The sequence below is a fragment of the Acanthochromis polyacanthus genome, chromosome 10, assembly GCF_021347895.1.
Source record: "Acanthochromis polyacanthus isolate Apoly-LR-REF ecotype Palm Island chromosome 10, KAUST_Apoly_ChrSc, whole genome shotgun sequence".
In the NCBI taxonomy this organism is placed as follows: domain Eukaryota; kingdom Metazoa; phylum Chordata; class Actinopteri; family Pomacentridae; genus Acanthochromis; species Acanthochromis polyacanthus.
The window spans coordinates 21,996,809-22,021,800 of record NC_067122.1 but is presented as its reverse complement, the minus strand read 5'-3'; the positions used below and the strand labels follow the sequence as shown (position 1 = coordinate 22,021,800).

The following is a 24,992-nucleotide window of genomic DNA, read 5'->3' as shown; positions in this document are numbered from 1 at the left end:
TTATTCCATTTGGATACTTAATGAATTTATTATTAATTTTTTACAGTAAGTATTAGCATTTTAGCTCAATAGCTCGCAGGTCATGTGACGTATTGACCCCAAACTAATGCAGAATGATAGTGCTACTAAGGATGGTCAACATATGCCAATTTATATTTGATTTTAGGTCATTATTGATTTTTAACAGTTTTTTTACAGTAAATATTAGCATTTTAGCTCAATAGCTCTCAGGTCATGTGACTTATTGACCCCAAACTAATGCAGAATCACAATCCTACCTTACCTGGTCAGCATACGCCAAAGAAGAAGAAATAGTTTGGCTTAAAAGATTTTAAAGCAAAAAATTAAACATTTTTTAATGTAAATATCAGCATGTCTTCTCATTACGGTCCAGATCATTTGACTTTTCGACTGAGGTTTATTTTATTATCACACTAATAGATCACCGGGATGACACACATCACTTTTTATTTGAATTCACAATTTTTAAGACAGACAGACAGACAGACAGACAGACAGACAGATAGATAAACAAGTTTTCAGCTTCTTATACTTCAAGCTATTTATTTAGTGTAAATATTAGCCGTACAATTCGATAGTTAACAGTTAAGCTGAGTCAGTTACTTAAAACATCGCTGTATAATACATCTGCGAATGCAGCGCTTTATTTTTTAAACCGGAAATAGTTGCTGCGCAGTCGTGCATTTACCGGAAGCTGACGGTAAGAGCGCACTGACAATGTAGGAGCGGCTGGCTTGACTACGGAGAAACGAGAGGCGGCTGGCTTGACCGCAGTTCTTATCCACACCCTTTATTCCTGACAGTCAGCATATCAGTTTCCTGTAATACAATTCAGCAACACAATAACAGATGGTGCAAAATGATTGGCCAGGGGAGGGCTCTGATGTTAGTCAGATCCTTCCCTTACATAAAAAGGCAATCCAGTGAGGCACACCCTAGGGTAGGCAAACTGCGCCGATCCACAAAAAAACTCGCAAACCATTATTGTTGGAAATCTTACCAGGATAAAGACTTTCTCTTACAATTTTGTGAAATTCAGTGTTTTTATTGTTGCAATTGCTGCTTAATATGATACTATACTGGTATATAATATTATATAACAACAGTTTAAATGAATAACGTGGTAGGTGAACTTTGCCTACCCCAGGAGGATCCCGGGGGAAACAACATCCAGTAAGTCCAACAGTTGTTATCTTTTTCAGACTTTATGATGTTTTGTTGGTTATTCATCTTTAAATGCCCAAACTGGTTCAGTGGCTTAACTTTATATTGTGTATTTCAGTCAGTGAGGTCCACTGCTGTTTGAATGATTTATTTGTTGATAAAACATAACATAGTCTCTGCTCCTCCTGATCATGCAGGCAGCTGGATATTTCTGTTTCACAACATAACTTCGTAGTTGTACTTCTGAGATCATATGTGCACTTTGTAGAAGATGGTAAATAATGTAGCTCACTATAGATACGTATGGTAAACTGCACTTTATGACTTTATGATTAAAATGTTGCACTCCTTTGCAATCAGGGCCCCACTGGATATAATCTGGAAATTGATTATCAATATTTAGGATTGAATGTTAATCAGTTATTAAATCTGCTTGTATTGATAAATCTTTGTTTCCAAAGAAGTACACAATAGAACTCAAAATAATTATACACAAGACATCCATTAACTATAAGAAACAAACAACAGACTGTAACCACATGAATTAATAGTCATCGTCAAAGCAGATTTTTAAGAATGTATAAATTAAATTCCAGTCCGATCTAATCCTCCTCAAACATTTCAATATGAGGTGTTCTTTCCAGTACTGGTCCAGACAACCTGGACTATGAAGTCCACATAATTGGATCATGATTCTAGTGATGTTAGAATTCTTTAACTGTAGGATTTAAAACTGCTCAGTTCATTTTTGCATAGAAAGTTCTGGGTGTTAGGAGGAGAGAATGGTCTGGAAGTCGAAGTATGAAATGAAAGAATGTAATTTCCTCTCCTACAGAGGTGTGGTTATCTTCAGGGCCTTCTATTCATCATTTTGATTTATACATCCGACTTTTGTGTTCCATTTGGATGAAAAGTTTTGCGTTAGCTGTCAAATGATCTGCCAAATTACAGCTGTGAGGAAGGGTCTCTGTGTTGCTTTGAAATGCGTCTGGTAATGAATTTGTTCTGCTGCTTAGTGAGCTACAAATCATTGATCCTTTTCCTCATCAAGTTGAACGGGAACAGAGAACGAGGGCAGAAGGGAGAAGACATGTCTTCAACCAGCTTCACTGACCAACAGTTCATGTCCCCCCAAAGGTACTGTAAGAAATGAAGTCTTCAATACAAACACATCATGTAAAATATGCTGATTAAATTAACAAATCACAAATATATTTTACTCCTTGTTCCTATACAGCTTTTATAGAACTTTCTCTGGAAGTCTAAGAAACATCTCTGAAGAACAGAAAGAGTTCCTTTATACGCACCTCAGAAAACTACCCAGAAATTTCTTTATCACCGGCTTTAGTCCTCACACTGAAGTCAAAGTCATCAACCGTAGACTGTAAGTATTGACCTAAAAATCTGTTCATCCTCTGAGTTTTTGGTGGCTTTATTTAATATTACTGCACTTTAACTGTTGTCAGCTAAATCAATTTAACATATCCAACACTATTTTTCTTCAACTGACCTGAACAAGTCATGAATATCGATTTTTTTAAACAAATACCGTAAAACATGAACACTAAAGTCACCACAGGCTAATCTTTTATTCCTTTTTGTCATCTAGTTTAGTTGGAACCTTCTACAAACACATCTGTTTTGTCTGGGACGTGGAGCTGGACAGAAAATCTGCTGAACTTGGTTTTATTCATATTATCTGCAAACCAAACATACAGTAAGTATTAAACAGAAGATCTGTTCCCCATTCTGAAGAACTCATCAAACACACAGACATGTAGCAGCTGCGAGACAAACATTCAGAAGACAAGACATGAATTTATTTCACTAATTGGAGCTCTAAAAATTTTGCCAAGTTCCTGATCAATAATTGCCTGTACAATATATTTAGAGCTTTAAACTATGCATCTCTATGTGCTGTATCCAGCCCATCAGGACTCTCACAGCTGAGCACTTGAACAACATGTTTCTTCTTTCCTCATTCAGGAACGAGGACCAGCAGCAGGAAGATCCTCCATTTCATCTGGTGGAGAACATAGTTTCAAATTGTCAGCTGCATAACCTCCATAATATTGATTCTAATTGTCTAAGAGAAAAATGGCAGCTTCTATTAAAGAAGAGGAAGAAAAACAGGGGTGCAGTTGCTGGTATATTTAAAGGTAATTGTTTAATTTGCACTTTTCATGCTGAGAAACCAAGTTTTATAAAAGGTGAAAATACAATTCACTATGAGGAATTATTAATTAGAGAAATTGATCTATATTTAGAGAAGATATCACAAGAACTACATAATGGAGCCCCAGAGGGTGGGAGGGTGGAAATTCTGATTAATATACCCATGAGTCCATGTTGTAAAAGAGAGAAAAAGAAAGGAACAGAAAATGAAACTATTGTTCCTTGTTTGTTTCAGCTTGTAGAAAACACAGATCAATGGGGAAAAAAATACAACTGCTGCACATATGTTGGATTTACAGATTATTTTGGACCACTTAGTTCACATTTTTTAGACCAAATCCCCAAATCAGAAATCTTGAGAATCAATAGTGTTTTCCATCCATACACTGAAAAATCTGAGAATGATCGAATCAAACTAAGTTGGGAAAAAATAAAAAATAAAATTGATGACATGAAAAGAAAAAAGAAGTTTCAGAAGATCCAAAATTTGAACACGGATTTTCAAAAATGTCTGAATAATCTCCAGAAATTAGCAAAGTCTGAGTTGAAATTAAATCAACATTTACTCGATGGGAAGAAAATTATTACTTTTTCTGGATTTGACTCAACAGTGAAGGACGAGATTCATGATGCTTTATGTACGATCTGGGAAGCAGTGATTGAAAACAAGAGACTGGAACTTATAAAGGAAAAATTCAAAGCAGATTACAACAAGAAGTTTGTTGAATCTTTTCTAAAACATCAGAATTTTTCTTCCAGAGGATGCATAAAATTTTGTTTAATAGAGAAACAACACCTACCAACCAACATGCTACAGTCTGACTGCCACTCTTTGGATGACAAAAACCTTTGTAGTCCAGATGATTGTGAAACTGTGATTAGTGATCAGCCTGGTCATTTTTGATCCAAAACTTCCAAAGTTTTGATATCATTTGTGATTAGTTCACTAATTATTGTCACTGAATATTTGTTGTTTTTCTCTGATTAAATGAAAAAAAAAAAAGAAATCTGAACCTGTGTGCTTTGTTCCCTCTTTAACCAAAATGCATCTGTGGTTACACATGTTGAAGAACAGAATCCATCAATAAACTTCACCAGCTGATAATGTGAGCTTTCAGTATCAGCGGCGGCCTTACTCTACATAATACACATTAATTTCATTTTCTATTTCTGAAAATACAGCATATGTTTGGGGAGGAAACAGTAAAATCAGTCTGTTATCCTTCAGTGGGACTGCTCAGTGTGTGAGGCCACAAATAGAAACAAGAACAGATTTAATTTCTTTATTAGTAGTTTATTTACTGATACATGACCTTGTTAGGTACCACTGTGCCAGCACACACACTCTCATCCTTTTGATATGGAGCTTTGAGAATTGGCACAAACAATATACAAATGAACGTCCCTGTATACAACACTGACTTCAAACAGAAAATAATCAACAATAAATATCCAAAAATGACACAAGAATAAAAGCAGAGTTGGATCTTAATAAGACAAAATGCCTGTTAAGTATGTGACGTCTTCTTTTTATTCAGTGCAAACATTAAATTAAGTGTGGTATCTGATCTGTTACATGTATTACTTATTAAGTTAGTAGTATAGAATCTGTTTTGTTTGTTCTAGTATCTGATATGAGTTGCTTGTTATATGTAGTGTCTGCTCTGGTGTCTCTAACCACAGATGGAATCTGCATTATATTCAACCCATGCCATGGGAAAGTGTTCTTCTGTTTACAGAGCCCTGCTGTAGGTGTTTTTATGAGGGTTCTTCTGTCTAAAATACTGATTTAGGGATTCTTCAGCTGTTGTAGACACAGGGGGTTTGTTTGGGGATACTCCTCACTTGTTTCCCATGTGTTAGACAATAAATAACCATATGTTGTACTCATTTACATGTTAAAACCTATAAAACCTGATTACTGGTCATTGTCCAGCAAGGAGGATTCAATTGGCTGGCTCCTTCCAGGCAGGTTCTGTCTGTACCGATGCTGCTCTTTCTTTTAATAAAATACTTTTAAAGAAGGTCAGTGTCACGGACATTTTCTCCTTCACCTGCACATGGACACCAGAGAGAGAAACAACGACAAATTTGGCATCACGAACAGGATCAGAGGCGGCGTTCTTCGGCAGCCTGCAGTCCCTTGGTTGCTTTTCTCCGTCCTGATACGACGTCGGGTGAGCTGGTTCTCACTTTATTTGGGATGATTGATGTGCTCATGGGTGCTGTGGCTGACACGCTGCACTGTCAAGAATTCAGTGCGCTGGTGTCCTGTGGTGCATGGGTGTTTGGAGCGATGTTCGGTCTAAATTGGGGTTTATTGCGCATAAAAATGTGGGGAATAGAATAGAGTAGATAGAAAAAGTTGGGATAAGAGAATAAAAGTTGAAGAAAGAGAAATAGATGTTAGAGTGAAATGGTTAAATGTAGAATAGCTGAACAAGTAACGATGGAGCAAGCTAAAAGATCATGCAAGTGTAACAGGACAGGCCTGAATCTTGTTAACGGTAAGACATGAGGGAGTTAGACGCTTTATGTGAACGTTGGCTGAGTAGTCAAATTGGCGTTTAAAAATAAAAGAGAATAGAGTAGATTTACCTTTGGGGCCCAAAGGTCAATTGGCGAACTAAAATATAGAGAAGAAGGGATGAAATGGAAAGAGAATAAGAGGTCTAAAGGAAAATAAAGGAAATAGGATAATATAGAGGAATAGAAAGCCGCAAATCTGGATTAAAAGCCCTCTTAGAGGCAGTTTAGTATACTGGCCGAAAACCTATTATATGTGAGCACATGTAGTAGGTCAGTTCCATAAAAAGAGAAAGGGAACTGGGGGTGTAGATTTACTTTAGTCATAGATAAAGCACTTTAAAGTTCCGGCCGTAGACGTATGGTTTCCTAAAGTAGCTTTTTGACTGAGTTGTTTATGCTCCATGGTAGCACAAATTTAGGTGATAAGGAAAAAGATGTGATAAAAAGAAAAGAGAAGAAGAGAAAAGGTGCGGCTGAAAGCATGCTTCTTAGGATATGTGTGAATGATTTGACTCTGGAGTCGGATGCTGATTGTGTGTTTGGGTGATGTTGAATAGGCCTATGTGTTTTATTTTGTGGATTTGTTTGATTTTGGGTTGAATGGTTGCATTTAATTTGAATGATTTTTTGTGCCGGCGGTTGCGTCTGTGTCTCTGCAGCTCTGTCTCAGCTCTGTCTGTCTGCGTCTGTCTGCGTGTGCGTGTGCTGTTGGTGTGTGAGAGGCTGATGAGCGCTGTAATGTATGAATGAAATATGTCATAGTTTTTGTTGGAAAACACACATACATATCGGTTGAGCTTTCATAATTCAAAGGAGAGACATTTTTGATATCGAAGACGTATAAGTTTTTATCTGCTAAACTTTATGAGCCCCATTGAGGACTTTTTGTAAATTTGGTAATATAATGAAATAAATGAGCCTTATAAAGGACTTTTGTAAATTGATAATGCATATGAGCCTCATGGTGGACGTTTCTGTACTTGTTATAAGCATATGAGCCTTTGCTGAGTCCGAGAGATCAGCGAGGACATTCTGTTTGCAATAAGCATAAATAAAATATCTTAGAGGAAACACACACAGGGAAAGGAAACCTCAATAAAGTTTTCAGGGTTATATGTTGTGTGTTGATAATGCGGATGGCAGTGGTGGATGGATTGGTTGTTGAGTGGTGTAAAATCTTCCATTCTGAATTTGAGTTTAAAAGTTTTAAATAAGGGGAAGTGAGGCTTAGCCTATCTTTAATGTAGTGTTGCTAGTAGTTTTTGTGTGTTAAATGTTCTGTGTGTGTGTGTGGTGCTGCAGCTGAGTCTGGAAGGCTGTAGTATGCAACTGATATATATATATATATATATATATATATATATAGAATATAATTCTTATTAAATAAATACAGAGAGGCTGTGATTGGTTATAGAAGAGTTGTTGACATGTGAGGAGAGTTTGCCACCTCAGTGTTGATACCAATGATCCCTTCTGCAAGGGGACGTTTATGATTTTGTAAGACCTCATGAGCCTTATAAGAGAACTATTTAGTTGATAATATGTTTGAGTCTTATAGAGGATGTATATACATCTGAGAATTATATTTGAACCTTTGTGGAGTCTGAGGAGGAGGAGAGACCAGTGAGGATATTCTGTGTGCATGAGCATGCAGAAATATTTGATGATTAATAGTAACAGAGGAAGACATTTTCTGAGGAAGTTTGTTAGAATTGGGGAAAATAGAGTCTGATTTCTATAGGGGTTAGTAGATTGGCTGATTGATTGGTGTTCAGTTTCTCTCTGTCTGTTGTTTATTTCTGCATGTGTGTGTGTGACTGCATTGGAGGAGACTTTGAATAACCAACGTGGAGTCTTATTGAGAATGAGGATGCAGAACAGGGGTTGGAGACTTATTACTCTGGTAACGAGGTGCCTTTTGTATGAGGTTAATTTGATTTTTAGAGGTAGCTGAGGTTAGATGGTCTCACTGTGAAGTCCAGTACAGACTGGAAGTGGTGGATAAACTTAAGAGGAGGAGCCATGGTGATAAGTTTCTGAGTGTGTGAGGAGCAGTGAGGGAGCCTCCTCCCTTTTCTTCTCTCCTTGTGTGAGAGAGAAGGAGAAACAGCAGGATGTTATTCAACTATCAATAGATTTACATACATACTCCTTTGATTCTTGAAATTGATAATGTATTTAGTGTGAATATGAGTATGATTAATTTAGAATCCATGAGGAATAAGAAATCTGTTTAGTAGTTGTCTTCACAGAGACTCTTAAGAGAAGATATTTGTTGGGAACAATTAAAATGACTTAAATGTTGACAAATATATGCAAATTGCAAGGAGTTGTTTTTGGTTTCATGAAACATTAACCTTGTGTTTGTTTTCTTTGTGTATCGTCTGTTTAACTATGGTGTGAGCATTGAGGAGGAGACTGAGATAATGGAATGCATCTGAATTCAATCCCCCAAAGAACTGATGAGGACTGAACTGATGTTGTGGATGACAACAAGTGTGGCTTCAACGTCATCAAGGCTAGTGTGCTTTTATCCACAAACTCTTGCATTTACTCATGTGCACACACCTACTTATTTCTGATACTGGTGACATATGTTTAATCTGTTTTTACAGAAATACCGGGGGCCTATCATGATGTTTCTTTTACAACCGGACTCAGATAGTTTTTAGTTTGGGGTTAATAAAACACATGGGTGTACACATACAGGGGATGTTTAACTGATTTGGGAAGAAGCTTGACAAGAGACTGACCATCTGAGGCATTTAATTGATTTAGATGATGATTAAACATTTGTAGAGAGGTTAACTTGGCTTAAATACTGTTGAGAGTTGTGGCTTTGATGCTGTGGAGCGTATAATGGGAAAGATGGATTGTGAAGTTAAGAGAAGGATTGCAGAAAGTGAAGAAAGAGGGTCCAGGAGAGGATGAGAGTGAGGATGGAGACATTGATGGAGATTGAGGAAGTCAGAGACAGTGGGCTTTAAGGGAAGTTGAGAATAGGAAAGGAAGGGCATCAGAGAGGATGTGCCCAGTGACTGTTAGGAGAGAATCTGGATTACAGGCCTTGGCAGAATACAGAGATGTCAGACAGAATTGAGAAGTTTCTGACTTTTCAAGATGGGGCATATCTTTGGATTTCAAAACTGGAGGAGGTTTTGGTGGGATGCAACCTGCCATGAGAGACATCAAGCGGTTTTGGCCAGTCTCCTGGGAGTTCCTGTGATGGAGGAACTTCTACAGCAAGTGGCTCTGAATAGTTCTGTGGCAACTGCTGTGAATGATGCAGAGTTGTTTGCTGTCAGCGGATCTCGGATGTGGAGAGCGTTGAGAGATACGTTCCCAACAAACATACATCCTGATAAGATGTTAAGTGAGCCACTGGGTCCAGAAGAGAATCTGGGGGCCTATGTGTCTGGGGGCTCATCAGAAATGGAGAAATGTCACAGGAAATGACCCGGATGTGAACCAGAAGGAGAAATTCATTCTGTGGAGTGAAATCCAGAGGGGCTGCCCCTACCAGTGAAGCAGCCAATAGTGACTGATCTTTCAGCAGATTGTTTAGTGTTGCACTCAGTGATAGGTTTATGATTACACAAGATTGCCACAAGGATTCAAACATAGTTTTCATTTTAGTAATGGGTGCTGGAAGATACTCAGTCTTTTGTGAAGTCTTTTGTTAAGTCTGTTGTTCAGTTTTTGTTCAGTGGGGCCATAAGAGGGTGCATTTGCAGAATTGAGTATTAAAATAGCCTTAAGGAGCCATTCATAATCAGCAATGTTGAGGTGTTTGTAAACAACAAATATAAAAATTAACTAAGTAAAAAGAAAGTAATAGTATGTTGACATACTGCTCTGTTGACATCTGACAATATAGGGGTTCGAATTAGTTGATAGGGTGTCATCCAAATGAGCTGAGTAATTTCCATTTTGAATATTAGAATTTATTATAAGCATTATGTTCTTGGGTGTCATCTACAATAGAGATGTCCTACTCTCACAGGGGATTTAGTTTGATTAAAGGGGGGAGTACAATATGTCATATGATAAACTGGTGATAATGTCACGGACTGAGCTGGTGGACCAGAGCAGAGAACCACACTACCAGGGCTGGCTGAGTGCAAATGGTTTATTGTTTGGGGTGAAGATGGTGGCTAGGTGGGGGAAAACCAGGGTGTAGGAGCGGGGAGTTCCGGGCAGGAGTGGGGGGATCCAGGCAGGAGTGGGGGGATCCAGGCAGGAGTGGGGGGATCCAGGCAGGAGTGGGGGGATCCAGGCAGGAGTGGGGGGATCCAGGCAGGAGTGGGGGTTCCAGGCAGGAGTGGGGGTTCCAGGCAGGAGTGGGGGTTCCCGGGCAGCCGAACTGAACGAAAGCAGGAGAAAAACAATGTCAAAAAACACGGCAGAACTCAAACAGAAAATGCGGAAGGCGGCTAGAGAGCAAACCGAACTGTATGGTTCCTTGTTCACTACTCTCGCAGGGAGTGGAAGGCTGAGCCGGTCTTTATTGCAGGGGTGAGTCGTTAGTGAGATGATTGTCAGCTGCCCGGGAGACGTGGAGAGAGTTGATTGCCTGAGTGGAGTCAGCTGGAGAAGCTAGACTCCACTCAGGCACCAAGCTGTAGAGGACAGAGGAGCGGATGGAAAATAGACAGGCCAGGCAGGGCAGAGGAACAGATGAGACAGGTGGGGCAGAGGAGCGGATGAGGGACAGGCAGGGCAGAGGAGCGGATGAGGGACAGGCAGGGCAGAGGAGCGGATGAGGGACAGGCAGGGCAGAGGAAACAGGAGAGGGGGGAGAAAAGCAGATGGGAAAGGGATATTTGGGGATGTCAGGTGGGAAGGATGGGGGTGAGGAGGGAGCCCTGACAGCATCCCCCCCTCAATGGGCGCCTCCTGGCGCCCTACGGAGCCAGCCGGGGCGAGAACCCACGGCTACCAAGGGCACCCAGGAGCCCCCACAGGGGAAACTTGAAGGGCCCACAGGGGAAACTTGAAGGGCCCACAGGGGAAACTAGACTGGGGCAGGATAGGGACTGGGCGGAGCTGAGGGTAGGACCGGACTGGACTGAGTGAACTGAGAACAGGGCAGGACGGGGACTGGACCGGACAGGACTGAGAACAGGGCAGGACGGGGACTGGACCGGACAGGACTGAGAACAGGGCAGGACGGGGACTGGACCGGACAGGACTGAGAACAGGGCAGGACGGGGACTGGACCGGACTGAGTGAAGGAAAGGGCCGGACTGGACTGAGTGACGGAAAGGGCCGGACTGGACTGAGTGACGGAAAGGGCCGGACTGAACTGGACTGAGTGAAGGGAAGGGCCGGACTGAACTGGACTGAGTGAAGGGAAGGGCCGGACTGAACTGGACTGAGTGAAGGGAAGGGCCGGACTGGACTAGCAGGGCAGTAGCTCTGGGGGTCGGCCCGAAGGCTCAACTGGCCGAGGATGGATAGGGCAGAGGGTCCGCTCCGGAGGACGGACCGTGGGCCGGACTGGCCGGGGATGGGCAGGACGGAGAGTCCGTTCCGGTGGGCGGCCCGGGGGTCGGGCTGGCCGGGGATGGGCAGGACGGAGAGTCCGTTCCGGTGGGCTGGCCGGGGATGGGCAGGACGGAGAGTCCGTTCCGGTGGGCTGGCCGGGGATGGGCAGGACGGAGAGTCCGTTCCGGTGGGCTGGCCGGGGATGGGCAGGACGGAGAGTCCGTTCCGGTGGGCGGCCCGGGGGTCGGGCTGGGCAAGCCGGAGGGTCCGTTCCGGTGGGCGGCCCGGTCGAGGCTGGGCAAGCCGGAGGGTCCGTTCCGGTGGGCGACCAGAAGGCGGGACGGGTTGAGATAGGACAGGACGAAGGGCACGCTTCAGAGGGAGGCCTGGAGGCGGGGCCGGCCGAAGCTGGACTCGCCGGAGGGTCCTCCTCCGAGGACGGCCTGGGGTCCAGACAGACAGGCGGGGCCGCTCCGGCGGACGGCCCAGGGACTGGGCAGGTAGGGACCGGACAGACAGGCGGGGCCGCTCCGACGGACGGCCCAGGGACTGGGCAGGTAGGGACCGGACAGACAGGCGGGGCCGCTCCGACGGACGGCCCAGGGACTGGGCAGGTAGGGACCGGACAGACAGGCGGGGCCGCTCCGGCGGACGGCTCCAGGGCTGGACAGACATGCGGGGCCGTTCCGGCGGACGGCCCAGGGACTGGGCAGGTAGGGGCCGGACAGACAGGCGGGGCCGCTCCGGCGGACGGCCCGGGGGCCGGACAGACAGGCGGGGCCGCTCCGGCGGACGGCCCGGGGGCCGGACAGACAGGCGGGGCCGCTCCGGCGGACGGCCCGGGGGCTGGGCAGGTAGGGACCGGACAGACAGGCGGGGCCGCTCCGGCGGACGGCCCGGGGCCGGACAGGGCAGAGGGGCCGCTCCGGCGGACGGCCCGGGGGCAGAGCCGGGTCCGATGGGTCCTCCGGGGGCAGGACCGAACACTGGGCCAGGGGTCCCTCCGGGGGCGGCGCAGGATCCAGGGGCCCCTCCGGGGGCGGCGCAGGATCCAGGGGCCCCTCCGGGGGCGGCGCAGGATCCAGGGGCCCCTCCGGGGGCGGCGCAGGATGGGAGGCGCAAAGCTTCTTCCTGGACTCGGGGAAGACCTTAGTCCCTTTTAAGGTTGCCGAGGTTCCAGGGAGCGGAGGCGGGGCGTCGACGGCCTCCTCAGGGAGCGGAGGCGGGGCGTCGACGGCCTCCTCAGGGAGCGGAGGCGGGGCGCCGACGGCCTCCTCAGGGAGCGGAGGCGGGGCGCCGACGGCCTCCTCAGGGAGCGGAGGCGGGGCGCCGACGGCCTCCTCAGGGAGCGGAGGCGGGGCGCCGTCAACCTCCGCGGGAACTGGGGGCGGAGCGTCGTCAACCTCCGCGGGAACTGGGGGCGGAGCGTCGTCAACCTCCGCGGGAACTGGGGGCGGAGTTGGGAGCCCCTCCGGGGGCGGAACAGGAGCCGGGGACTGGAGCCCCTCCGGGGGCGGAGCCGGGAGCCCCTCCGGGGGCGGAACAGGAGCCGGGGACTTGAGCCCCTCCGGGGGCGGAACAGGAGGCGGTGCGTCGACCACCGCGGGAACAGGAGGCGGTGCGTCGACCACCGCGGGAACAGGAGGCGGTGCGTCGACCACCGCGGGAACAGGAGGCGGTGCGTCGACCACCGCGGGAACAGGAGGCAAGTGGCTGCCATCGGGAAGTGTGACGGGGCTGTCCAGGAACTGCTGAATGTAGTCGGGTAAGTAATTTATCAGACCAGGTCGCTGAACCGCCAGTCGAAGGCCCTGGGCCACAGTCTCCTCCCTGGGATCTTTCCTCCACTCGTCGTGTAGATCGCGTAATGCATAAAAGTATATGCTGTTCTCCAAGCAGGAGAAGAGAACAACAAGGGAGGAGCCCTGGGTCCAGGGCAGGGAGTCGGGGTCCTCAGTTGGTGGTAGTGGGGTCTGGGTCCGGTTCTGGGGAGCAGAGGTCGGGGTCCGGTTCTGGGGAGCAGAGGTCGGGGTCCGGTTCTGGGGAGCAGAGGTCGGGGTCCGGTTCTGGGGAGCAGAGGTCAGAAAGATGGCTCCCGTGTGGACTGGAGACGGAGGGCCGGAGTGCGGTCTCGTTAAGGCCGAACCCAGGGAACCATGGTGCCTCTTGGACGGCATTTTTAAGGACTGACGGTGACCAGACGAGGAGCAGAGCAGAGGGATTCCAATTCCAGGGACGGCGAGGGCTGTGAAGGGGAGAGGATTGGTCCAACCCCGGTAGTGGGCTCTCTGGGTCCGTTTGTTGGCGAGAGTATTCTGTCACGGACTGAGCTGGTGGACCAGAGCAGAGAACCACACTACCAGGGCTGGCTGAGTGCAAATGGTTTATTGTTTGGGGTGAAGATGGTGGCTAGGTGGGGGAAAACCAGGGTGTAGGAGCGGGGAGTTCCGGGCAGGAGTGGGGGATCCAGGCAGGAGTGGGGGTCCAGGCAGGAGTGGGGGATCCAGGCAGGAGTGGGGGATCCAGGCAGGAGTGGGGGATCCAGGCAGGAGTGGGGGATCCAGGCAGGAGTGGGGGTTCCAGGCAGGAGTGGGGGTTCCAGGCAGGAGTGGGGGTTCCAGGCAGGAGTGGGGGTTCCAGGCAGGAGTGGGGGTTCCAGGCAGGAGTGGGGGTTCCCGGGCAGCCGAACTGAACGAAAGCAGGAGAAAAACAATGTCAAAAAACACGGCAGAACTCAAACAGAAAATGCGGAAGGCGGCTAGAGAGCAAACCGAACTGTATGGTTCCTTGTTCACTACTCTCGCAGGGAGTGGAAGGCTGAGCCGGTCTTTATTGCAGGGGTGAGTCGTTAGTGAGATGATTGTCAGCTGCCCGGGAGACGTGGAGAGAGTTGATTGCCTGAGTGGAGTCAGCTGGAGAAGCTAGACTCCACTCAGGCACCGAGCTGTAGAGGACAGAGGAGCGGATGGAAAATAGACAGGCCAGGCAGGGCAGAGGAACAGATGAGACAGGTGGGGCAGAGGAGCGGATGAGGGACAGGCAGGGCAGAGGAGCGGATGAGGGACAGGCAGGGCAGAGGAAACAGGAGAGGGGGGAGAAAAGCAGATGGGAAAGGGATATTTGGGGATGTCAGGTGGGAAGGATGGGGGTGAGGAGGGAGCCCTGACAGATAATCTGATGATAATCTGATGATACTCTCATAACAAAGTGATTTTCAAGAAGACATCATGGAGTGTTAGTTGTTTTGCAAGATACTGCTGGGTGCCAGGACGCCATTTGGGAGATTGCATAGAGAGTGGCTGTCTGGAGTTCACTGCAGCCAAATGGACTTGAATGTTTGCATATGGACGATGGAATGGACAATAAAGATGGATGGAGAACTCTGAGCATGGACAATGTGACGACAACACACCACGACTGGAGCTGTTATTGAGGAGTGTTGGTTTGATATGCTAATGTGTTCTTCTGTATGCTTACAGTATTGGATTTTGTTTGTCATATATACTCTGTTTTATCATTAGATGTTTGTTCTTACTGACATTTTCCTATGTAGAGGGATATTAGAATTAGCAATACTTTCAGTGTGTTTTATTTTAGCCTTTGAGTTTTCATGACTCTATAATTAGTATGATGGGGGTTTCATTGATTTGGTGTTTTTGATATGAGGTGAGTACATTGGGATCTCAGGTGTTTTATTATTTTGATTGGTTAGGGACAGTGATGTTAGGCAGGTGCAGGTCCATTTGAGGGTCCGATGGGTCGACCAGCCTGATTTTGGACATTTTGATTTTTCTTTCTGGGATTCCCATATGCATTTGCTTCCATTCATTTCACATCATCCTTTGAATCTCTCTCTCTTTTAATTGGTTGGAGTGTAGTATGGCCGCCTCGGCAGAGGGGCCGTGAGAGAATTTCCTGCCTTGATTGTTTGATGGATAATTTGGAAAGATAGCTGCCTGGCAGGTTTTCGCTCTCACATTAATCTATAAATTTATAATATTGCTTAATTTAGGTTGTAATCAGTACGGACAGAATGGACATGTCATAAGCATTTTGTAGGTCACCTTTATGTACTTGATGTTTGTGTAATTTTCGAGGCTCTGTCAGCCTCGAAGGGGGGAATATGTGGTATCTGATCTGTTACATGTATTACTTATTAAGTTAGTAGTATAGAATCTGTTTTGTTTGTTCTAGTATCTGAACACAGCAGGTTGTGAATGTACAAGCATCAGTTCAGGATCTGCAGTCGATACTGTGTGACGGAGAAAAGTTAAAATGTCTCAACAGAAAAGACAGAGAAAGAAAAGTCGCCATGTTAATTTAAAATACAAAAGTCACTTCCAACACCAGAAGTCTATACTGAAAAGTCCCAAGTTCTTCTGGTCTCAGAACATGTGATTTGTCAAGACTAAGATTCAAAAAAAGCACACAAATGATTTAAAAGAAGAAAAAAAAATAACAATTTAAGCCAACCAGGCTCGAAAAGTCTCCTTTTTCAGCCTGACGGCCTCCCTCACCACTGGTGTCCACCAGCGGGTCCTTGGATTGCCGCCGCGACAGGCACCAGTGACCTTCAGACCACAGCTCCTAACAGCTGCTTCTGCAATGGAGGCTTTGAACATGGACCACTCAGAATCCATGTCCCCAGCCTCCCCCGGGATGCAGGAGAAACTCTTCCGGAGGTGGGAGTTGAAAACCCTACGGACAGGGTCCTCCGCCAGACGTTCCCAGTTCACCCGCACTACACGTTTGGGTTTACCAGGTCTGTCCGGCAGTCTTCCCCGCCATCGGATCCAACTCACCACCAGGTGGTGATCAGTTGACAGCTCTGCACCTCTCTTCACCCGAGTGTCCAAGACATACGGCCGCAGGTCTGACGATACGACTATAAAGTCGATCATCGACCTTTGGCCTAAGGTGCTCTGGTACCAAGTACACATATGAGCAACCTTATACTCGAACATGGTGTTTGTTGTGGCCAAACCATGACTAGCACAGACGTCCAATAACAAAACACCACTCGGGTTCAGATCGGGCAGGCCGTTCCTCCCAATCACCCCCCTCCAGGTTTCTCCATCGTTGCCCACGTGAGCGTTGAAGTCTCCCAGGAGAACTATGGAATCCCCGGGCGGTACCCCTTCCAGGACCCCACCCAGAGACTCCAAGAAGGCCGAATACTCTGAACTGCTGTTCGGCGCATAAGCACAGACAACAGTCAGAGTTTTCTCCCCTGCAACACGAAGTCGCAGAGAGGCGACCCTCTCGTTCTCCGGGGAGAACTCCAACAAAGCGGCGCTCAGCCGGGGGCTTGTGAGTATCCCCACACCTGCCCGGCGCCTCTCACCCTGGGCAACTCCGGAGTAGGAGAGAGTCCAACCCCTCTCCAGGATTCTGGTTCCAGAACCCTTGCTGTGCGTGGAGGCGAGCCCAACTATATCTAGCCGGTATCGCTCCACCTCCCGCACCAGCTCAGGTTCCTTCCCCGCCAGTGAGGTGACGTTCCACGTCCCCAGAGCGCATAAGCCCCTGGTAGGGTCTCCCAAGGCAAACTGGTCCTGGGTGAGAGACCAGACTAAGAGCGATTCAGAAGACCTTAATGAGACCGACAAAAGGCAAAGCCGCTACCTCGCCCGGGATAGGGAAACCGGGGCCTTCCCCTGGAGCCAGACCTTGGGGGGAGCTCGCACAGGAGCGTTTGGTGGCCGAGCCTTGGGGTCCCGTGGGGCTCGGTCGGGCAAAGCCCGAAAAAGTAACACGGGGCCACCGCCCAGTGGGCCCACCACCTACAGGGCAGGAAGTTGGGGTCGGGTGCTATGCCCACCGGGCAGTAGGCAAGCAAGCTCATACTGTATATACAGTCAAGGTAACTATTTACATCGAGTTTACATAATGTTAAGTAACTTTGCCAACAGTTGAGGTTGTGGTTTGTCTCCCTCTACTGGTTTAAACTAGTGTCACACCGCAGGCAGCAGTGATGAGCGTAGACGTAGCTTCATGCTTTTAAATTTCCCATTTCAGTGCATTCAGACCAAACCATGCCCAATGCAGTGGCTGGTAACTAGAAGTCCAGTGTGTTCAGAAACACCCACAGCCTGCTCCGACTCTCCCTCCACATCTGGAACTGTGACACGGGGACGAGAAAATGACTCCTCTCAGTCTGCTGATGTTGGTTTTGTTTGCTTCATTATTTCCATTTAGCTTTGCTTCATCCTGGCTTGTAAGATGTAGAAAGTTGGGTAAAAGGAGTGAAAGAAGGGGCAGAGCTACTCCATTGCCTTACAGTGCCAAACACAAATATACAAATTATATCTATATCACTACTGTGGTGACAGCAGATACGTTACCTCACAAACACTGGCAACTTATCTATGACTACTGTATGTACTTGGGAGAGAGCTATCAGTTACAGCATTGCCTTAAGAGACCCAGCTGATCATACTTATTACTAATTATACATGACTGAAAGAGGTGGATAAAACCAAAGCTTAATAAATTAATGATTGTAGATTAATACAACAAAAAAGCAGAGTCTAGATGAAGGATACCTAAGCCAGCACTAAACAAACCACTCCCTCACTCCAGCATTGTGTGTAACTTCAAAGTCACATTAAACCAGTGAGGATGTAAGCTGCTGAAAGTGAAACCTGAAAATAGCATAGCCCGACTCACTCAGGTATTCAAACTAAATGAGGAGAAGCTCAATTTAAACTGAGGCAAAAAACAAACAAACAAAAAAATCGGTTCCAAGAGTTAAAAATTAAACTTGAACCAAAACAGGTTAGGTCACACATAGTGCTGCTCTGAGCAGAGGTGCAGGTTAAGTGGGAATGATGACGTCTAAAACAATATTCAGGATGTCTACAGCCACCGGTGGATGCAGGCCACAAAGGCTGATCTTGTCTCATTTCTGGTACTTGGTTAAAAGCAATCTACATAAAGACAACTGTTTTGGTTGTCTGGGCTCCAAAGAAAAGACTTTCTGAGGATTTCTTCCACAATGACCAAGTCAAGATGAAGACTTGTGGCCTGTATGAACAACTGGAACCATGTGGGAATAGCCCAGAGGAGATCCAAATAAAAACACCTATGTTATATTTTATTGCCAATACTTCACCCAAAGAAGCCTCGGTCAACTGCAGTCGTGACACGATGCGCATCAGAAACACTAACGAAACTTGAGATTCAGATTCTACGTGTAAAAGCAAAAGGGAGCATTTTCAATCAGACTACTCTCCAAACTAAATAAAAATATCTAAGAGAACATCCTTAACGGTTAAGTCTCTGATACACTCATGTGAAAGAGTGAGACAAAAATCCAGCAAGGCAGTAAATGTAAAAGAACAGTTCCTGACCTAAATCAGCAAGATTGACAGTTTTGGTGCTTGACATGTGTATATAGAGTATATGTGTTTGTGTGGAGACCAAACAGGAAGAAGAGACTGAGCTGCCACATGCAGGTTGTTCCTCACCAGCATCTCGTCGTTTCCTTTGTTGGTCAGACAGCTCCACCATGTGTCGTGCGCTTGTGTTGCGTCTGTCCTGCAAGGTAAACATGTAATTGTTTTATTTGCACAAAATGACAATGAAATTATGACGCACATTTATACTGTCCCAGAGGTTCAAGCTCAGGGTTTAAAAAGCAAGACATTAAAAAAAATAAAGAGAGTACAAATAGAATTAGAAATGTTTGAAAATTTGACAACAAAAAGTAAATTTGCAAGTAAAGCATTGTGAAGACCGGCTTCAATGTTCAAAATGTGCAAAATCCAAGTTGTGCAGGTGAGTTTAAAGTGAAACAGTTGATCAGAGATTCAGAGTTTTGATTGTCAACCTAGAAAACTGGCGGTTCAGGTGGAGAGCATCTTGTAGCATCAACCGGAGGGCAGCAGGGATAGGAGTCTGAGGAGGAGGAGCAGGAAGACTAGATTTTCTGAGGTAAGGGGAAATCTGCAGCAATGATGTTAGCACAGACAGTCGCTCACATCCATAGCAGTCATTTTACCTAACCACACTGTGAAGCATGAGCAGTGTTTCTCAGAGGGAAAGTCTTTACTGAAGAACCAGGAGAAGCAGGAACAGTTGGAAGCTGTTGAAGCTGAAGCTGATTTCCTTTGTCTTGGAGCCACATCTTCAGATCAGCTGCTTTCTTGTCCTGGCTGCCTGTGAACCGCATTGGTCTGGTCATTAGACTATAGTCTGACTCAGTCATAGAGGTTGGGTGTGGAACTCGGACATCAGAAGGAGCTCAGAGTAGAGCTGCTCCTTCACATCCAAAGTAACCAGCCTGGGTAGGTCAACACATGCAGCTGGTGAGAAACTCTGTCGTAGACCCAGAACTCACTTGTCTGATTATGTATCTCATTTGGCCTGGAATCGCCTTGGGATCTCCCAGGTGGAACTGGAAAGTGTTGGTGGGGAGATGGACATGTGGAACTACCTGCTTCCTCCACAACCTGACCCCAGATATGTGGAAGAAAATGGATGGTAATGTCTTGAGCATCAGGAAAGCAACCTCTGACCTGAGTGTTTTAAATCTATCACTGACTATTTCTTGTAAAGTCCCTCTCTGGTCTTTGATTAAACCCTGAAAAACTCATCTCTGTGTGTCAATTTAAAAGTTTCTTGCATGAAAATATTCTCTGTGTGCCATAAATTGACTTAGATTTAACACTACACCATCATTGACTTAGGAATGTATGAATTTATGAAGTCCCAGCCTCTAACTACACCTACCCCTCCTCTCTAGCTCAAGCACACCAGCAGCTCACCCACAACTTTGCTCAAACACTGTAGCATTACTCTATACTACACAATGGCAAGTTGTAATATTGGAGTGATCAGGCCATACATGTTCTAACTGAAAGTAGTTCTGAAGAAAAGTAACAAATCATAAAGTCCCAGTCTGCACATTGACAAGGTTGGTTCATTTAATTTATTTTGTATCAAACGGCAAAACTCTGAGACTATCTTTTTCAGGCTGCAGTTCTAACGTGGAAATGCTCAGCTCTATTTCAACTATAATAGGCCTGAGCATATTTATATGCCATTCTAGCATATTAAAACAACATATAGACATATTCCGTTCTCTGTAGCTGAACCCATGCTCTGGAACGAGCTCCCAACATGTACACCTTCACTGATAGAGGCCTTTTTAAATCATAACTCAAAACCTTCCTGTTTAAAACGACTTTTCCTACCTAGCAGCATGGTGACATTTTATTACTTTTATTTTTTTAGATGTTATGTTTTAGTGCTGTTTTATTGCTGTGTATTTTATTGTTTTATTGCATATTTTATGAGCTGCACAGTGCGTGGTGGTTAGCACTTCTCGCCTTGCAGCTAGAAGACCCCTGGCTTGTGTCCCGGCCTTCCTGGGATCTTTCTGCATTGAGTTTGCATGTTCTCCCTGTGCATGCATGGGTTTTCTTCCGGGTACTAGAGTTTCCTCCCACAGTCCAAAAATATGCTGAGGTTAATTGATTATTCTAAATTTGCCCGTAAGTGTGAGTGCAAATGAGATTGTTTGTCCTGTTTTCAGTTACTGTGTTGTTTTCAAGTTATTTTCTTCTTGTTTACTGTAAAGCACTTTGGTCACCCTTTGGGCCGTTGTAAAGGGCTATACAAATAAATTCCGATTGATTGATTGATTGACTGATTGATTGATTGATTGATTGATTGATTGAAAAATATTCATTTAGAAGCTTTTCTCCCTCCTTTTGGTTTATTACTCTTTACAATTTATCTGTTTACTCTGTTACATTTCACACTAGTTTTGAAACAGAACTACATAAACAGAGTTTTGTTTTTGCCACATGATGGCAGCAGACACCAGAAAATATTTTTTATATACAGTCTATGATTCATATCCATGTACAAACACAATGACTTCCTCGAGGCACCGGATCTGATGAGTTTTGACCTTCACATTATCTTTGTATATTTTTAACACTTAAAAAAATACCCCAGTAGACATAAACATCATAGAAGGATGTAAAGGAGAATTACTTTAGTCCATGTAAATATGCAACACTGTTCACATGGCTGTGCTGTGGTGAATCAGTGTTTCAGAGATCAACCACTCAAAGCTCATCTTGGATACTTAGCCTTGTGTATTCCTACCTTGTGTATATAAACGTGGATAATCCAGTGAAAATTACCTCAAAGCTGAAAGTGAAAAAATAAAACGAACACGGGCTACCTGTCATGCAAGTGAAATAAAATGATCGTCACCTTCAGAATGCTGACTCACACATTCCTGCTCATGTTAGTGACATGAATCCTAAAGGTTACATTTATGCAAGAGAGGCACAAAGCTTTAACCCTACAAATCTATGACTTCACTTATTATTTTTAAGTTTGTTGAACTAAAAAAGATAATTTTCTTACACAACATTGTTCAAAATGAGGACATAATTAATGCAAACTGACCAATCATTAGGCGACACCCTTTCAACATGTCAAAATATTAGTCTTTATTTATAGAGTGCTTAAAGTGCTTTAAATAATGGAGTCAGACCAGTTCTGTTGGACAAACTATATGATGACACTGTTCCTATAATACCCCAAGTAGCCTGTCTTTTTTAATGTATTATGCTCTGTAAAAGAAAATTTTCATGTCATCATATATTGGACCACATGTACAGCAATATTGATGCAGCCATGACAAATATCCATGATATAACTCATACAGTGGGCAGGATTTAATGTAAAGCAACAATTTGCGGTTTTAGGAGCAGTTACTGTATGTGCTGTAGCTTTTCAAACCATCCATCCATCCATAATCTATACACCGCTTAGTCCTCATTAAGGTTGTGGGAAGACTGGAGTCTATCCCAGCTGACTGGACAGGTCAACAGTCTGTCACATGGCTACACATAGACAAACAATCACACTCACATACAGACCTTTGGACAATTTAGAATCATCAGTTAACCTCAGCCTGTTTCTGGATTGTGAGAGGAAGCCGGAGTACCCGGAGAAACCCCACGCATGCAACAGAGAGGACATGTAAACTCCATGCAGAAAGATCCCAGGCCAGGACGCAAACCAGGGATCTTCCAGCGGTGAGGCGACAGATAGTTTGCCTAAAAAAATAGTTAACAGAGATGCTACATGATTTTATCAGCTGTTTGCTAAGAAATAGGCTAGTAGCATGTCATAACTCTCTCTCAGACTGTAACTTGTTGTTTTTATATTTCTGTTTCAGTTCATTTGCAAATAGCAGACATGTGAGCAGTATCATTATTATAACTCTCTACAATAAAATGATGCTTTCCAGTTCTTGAAATGCTGCGCTGTTCTTTTTATGTTTTTAATTACACCTTTGGTTTTCTTACTTGATCAAATAGCCGATTGTTCTGGATTCAGACCAGGAAATGTATGATTAGTTTTAATTTATTTCTGCCTGACTGTGATTTCATAGGTTTGTGTCTCCATCATCAAAAGTGTTATATTCCTCTGTTAACCAGTAACTGGAGATCCACTGGTTTGAGAAGTGGCCCACTGAACCATTTAGCAACATTTGTGATCACCAAAGGTAATGTAAATACTGTATTATCAGACTTCTCATCTTTTTCTTGAATACGTCACTTCAGAAAGTCACAGGAGGATCTGGTTGACATATTTTCTCTCTGTGATAAAGAAAGCTATTATCTGCTCCCTACTGAATAATAAATGGGCTATGAGGTATCTGTAAAAACACTGTGAATAGAACCAATACTAAAGATTCTATCACGACAGAGCAGCATGAGTTTTAGAATAATATTTGATTCTATAAAATACAGTACATGTTAAACTGCACAGCTGAGTGTAGTTGTCAGCTGAAAACCGATTCAGGTGATCTGTGTTTGGCCTCATCAGAAACCATAAAAAGGAGACACTCAAAAAGGTTCTAGCCACAATGCATCTCCAGAGAAGACATCAGATGTGACGTGGATGGAAACGTGGCCAAATGCAGATGACAGGGTGTGAATGTTACAGTATACATGTACATGTTGTTAGTTTTTGACTTTTATCTCTTGATTTCTATTCTGCCCCCTGAATTCTGAGATTCTGCTTTTTTTTTTGCTTTGTTTACAGTAAACTTTTTATTTTTTGTAAGGTCCTAAAGTACCGACGCAAAGGCACAGAGAAAATATGTAAATGTTGTTGACGTAAACTGCTGCATTCCCGATTCATTCTTTTTGCAATACATTACAATAATTTAGAAAACTCAAAGTGCAAAGATCTTATTCTATAATAAAACACTGATTTATCTAAAAAGAAATCAATCAATCCTGAAAAATTTATTTCAAGTAATGCTCTCTGTTGTTGGTGTTGTAGTTCAGGGTGCTAAGAGTGACAGTGTTTGTTTTCAAAGTGAGACTATTTGCTAGTATTGTGGTTGGATGAGCTTATTTTGAGACGTGTATGAAGTGTCTTGTTGGTGAGAAACAGTTTTGGGTATGAGATTAACTGTTTAACTGAGATGCAAGATGGAAATGCAGGCTGTGTTAAGAGTTTTGAACATGTAACTTCAGTTTCGACCAGTGCTCGTTAGCAATTGAACAAAAAATGTAAATATGGGTTCATTTCAAGTGTTATGCTGCCAAATGACTTTTTTGTTCTTTGTTTCATCGTTAGGTCTCTCCTTTGTTTTTCACATTATGGAAGTCTCCCAATAAGTGATGCTTACCACTCTGCCAATCTCTCTCTCACACAGACAGACATATGCACACACGTGCGCACACAGGCTTGCAGCCAAGGTAGAGCGGTGAATACATCTTTGTACCATTCAGCGGTTGTGTAACAACGTGAAGTCTTTCAGGTTTAACTGCATGAATGCCGTCAGAGCCGAATGACAGAGTTGATGATGAAGATTTACAAGAAGAGCAGCAGAAAAGATTTCAAGGAAACCACGTGATAAAAAGGGTTGGGGTTAGAAAAAGAAATAAGCCAGTGTCTCCCTACTTATATGTGCATGTACAAAGTAAACGCATGCATCTGCAGTGGTTATTAGGTTCTAAATCTGTGTGTTTGTAATAAATTGAAATCAGAATGAAAAGGTACGTCTGACTACGTCTTGTATGTCTTCTTCTATCTGTCAGTTTTTATTCAAAACATGAAACTTTGTACACTTGTAAAGTTTAAGTTCCTGGACTTATTTTAATAAATGTAGTCATCGCTACCATCACCTGGCTTGGGACTGATCTCTTGAACATTTTAAAGAGCAACAGAAAAGAGAACAATGAAGAGAGAGCAATGAAGTAATTGAAAAAAAATGTAATGCAAAATGAGTACTGGTTAAGCTACAACAATTAACTCACCCTTTGAACATTTCAATATATTATTTCAATATATTAGTTTACTTTATTTACAGAGTACTTCTCTAAACATAAACAACAGGACAACAACTTCAAACTGACACATTTTAAATCAGTATCGATAATGATCATAGCCTGTGGGTTAAACATGGTGTTGAACTTTTGAAAACATTTCAACTGAAATTCTCTCAAAAATTGTCCAAGCTTGTCCGCTTTTCTACTCACCTCCCTGAACTTGGCTTTGAGTTCAGAATTGCACTGCAGGTCAATGAGCTCTATCTGAAGCACAGGAGGGGCATCTTGCACATCAAAGGA

At 44.4% G+C, this 24,992-nt stretch overlaps 2 protein-coding genes across 6 annotated transcripts in view; one reads left to right on the top strand and one right to left on the bottom strand.

Moving 5' to 3' along the window:
* The first annotated feature begins 948 nt into the window (after positions 1-948).
* LOC127535702 (uncharacterized) overlaps positions 949-24,992 on the top strand; it is a 56,642-nt gene continuing 32,598 nt past the window's right edge. Inside the window, exons 1-5 of one of the 5 annotated variants that reach the window (XM_051954245.1) lie at positions 949-1,194; positions 2,237-2,322; positions 2,423-2,569; positions 2,795-2,902; positions 3,172-4,543. In XM_051954245.1, coding sequence (XP_051810205.1) covers positions 2,276-2,322; positions 2,423-2,569; positions 2,795-2,902; positions 3,172-4,264 — 1,395 coding nt within the window. In that variant the 5' untranslated portion in view covers positions 949-1,194; positions 2,237-2,275 and the 3' untranslated portion in view covers positions 4,265-4,543. Of the gene's footprint in view, positions 1,195-1,837; positions 2,323-2,422; positions 2,570-2,794; positions 2,903-3,171; positions 4,544-24,992 lie in introns of those variants that run through there. The other 4 variants (XM_051954241.1, XM_051954242.1, XM_051954243.1 and 1 more) reach the window with 4 other exon arrangements.
* Positions 17,211-24,992, bottom strand: part of reep2 (receptor accessory protein 2) — an 88,384-nt gene continuing 80,602 nt past the window's right edge. Inside the window, exon 9 of the transcript XR_007944559.1 lies at positions 17,211-18,728. The gene's annotated coding sequence lies outside the window, so the exon portion shown is untranslated. The remainder of the gene's footprint in view (positions 18,729-24,992) is intronic.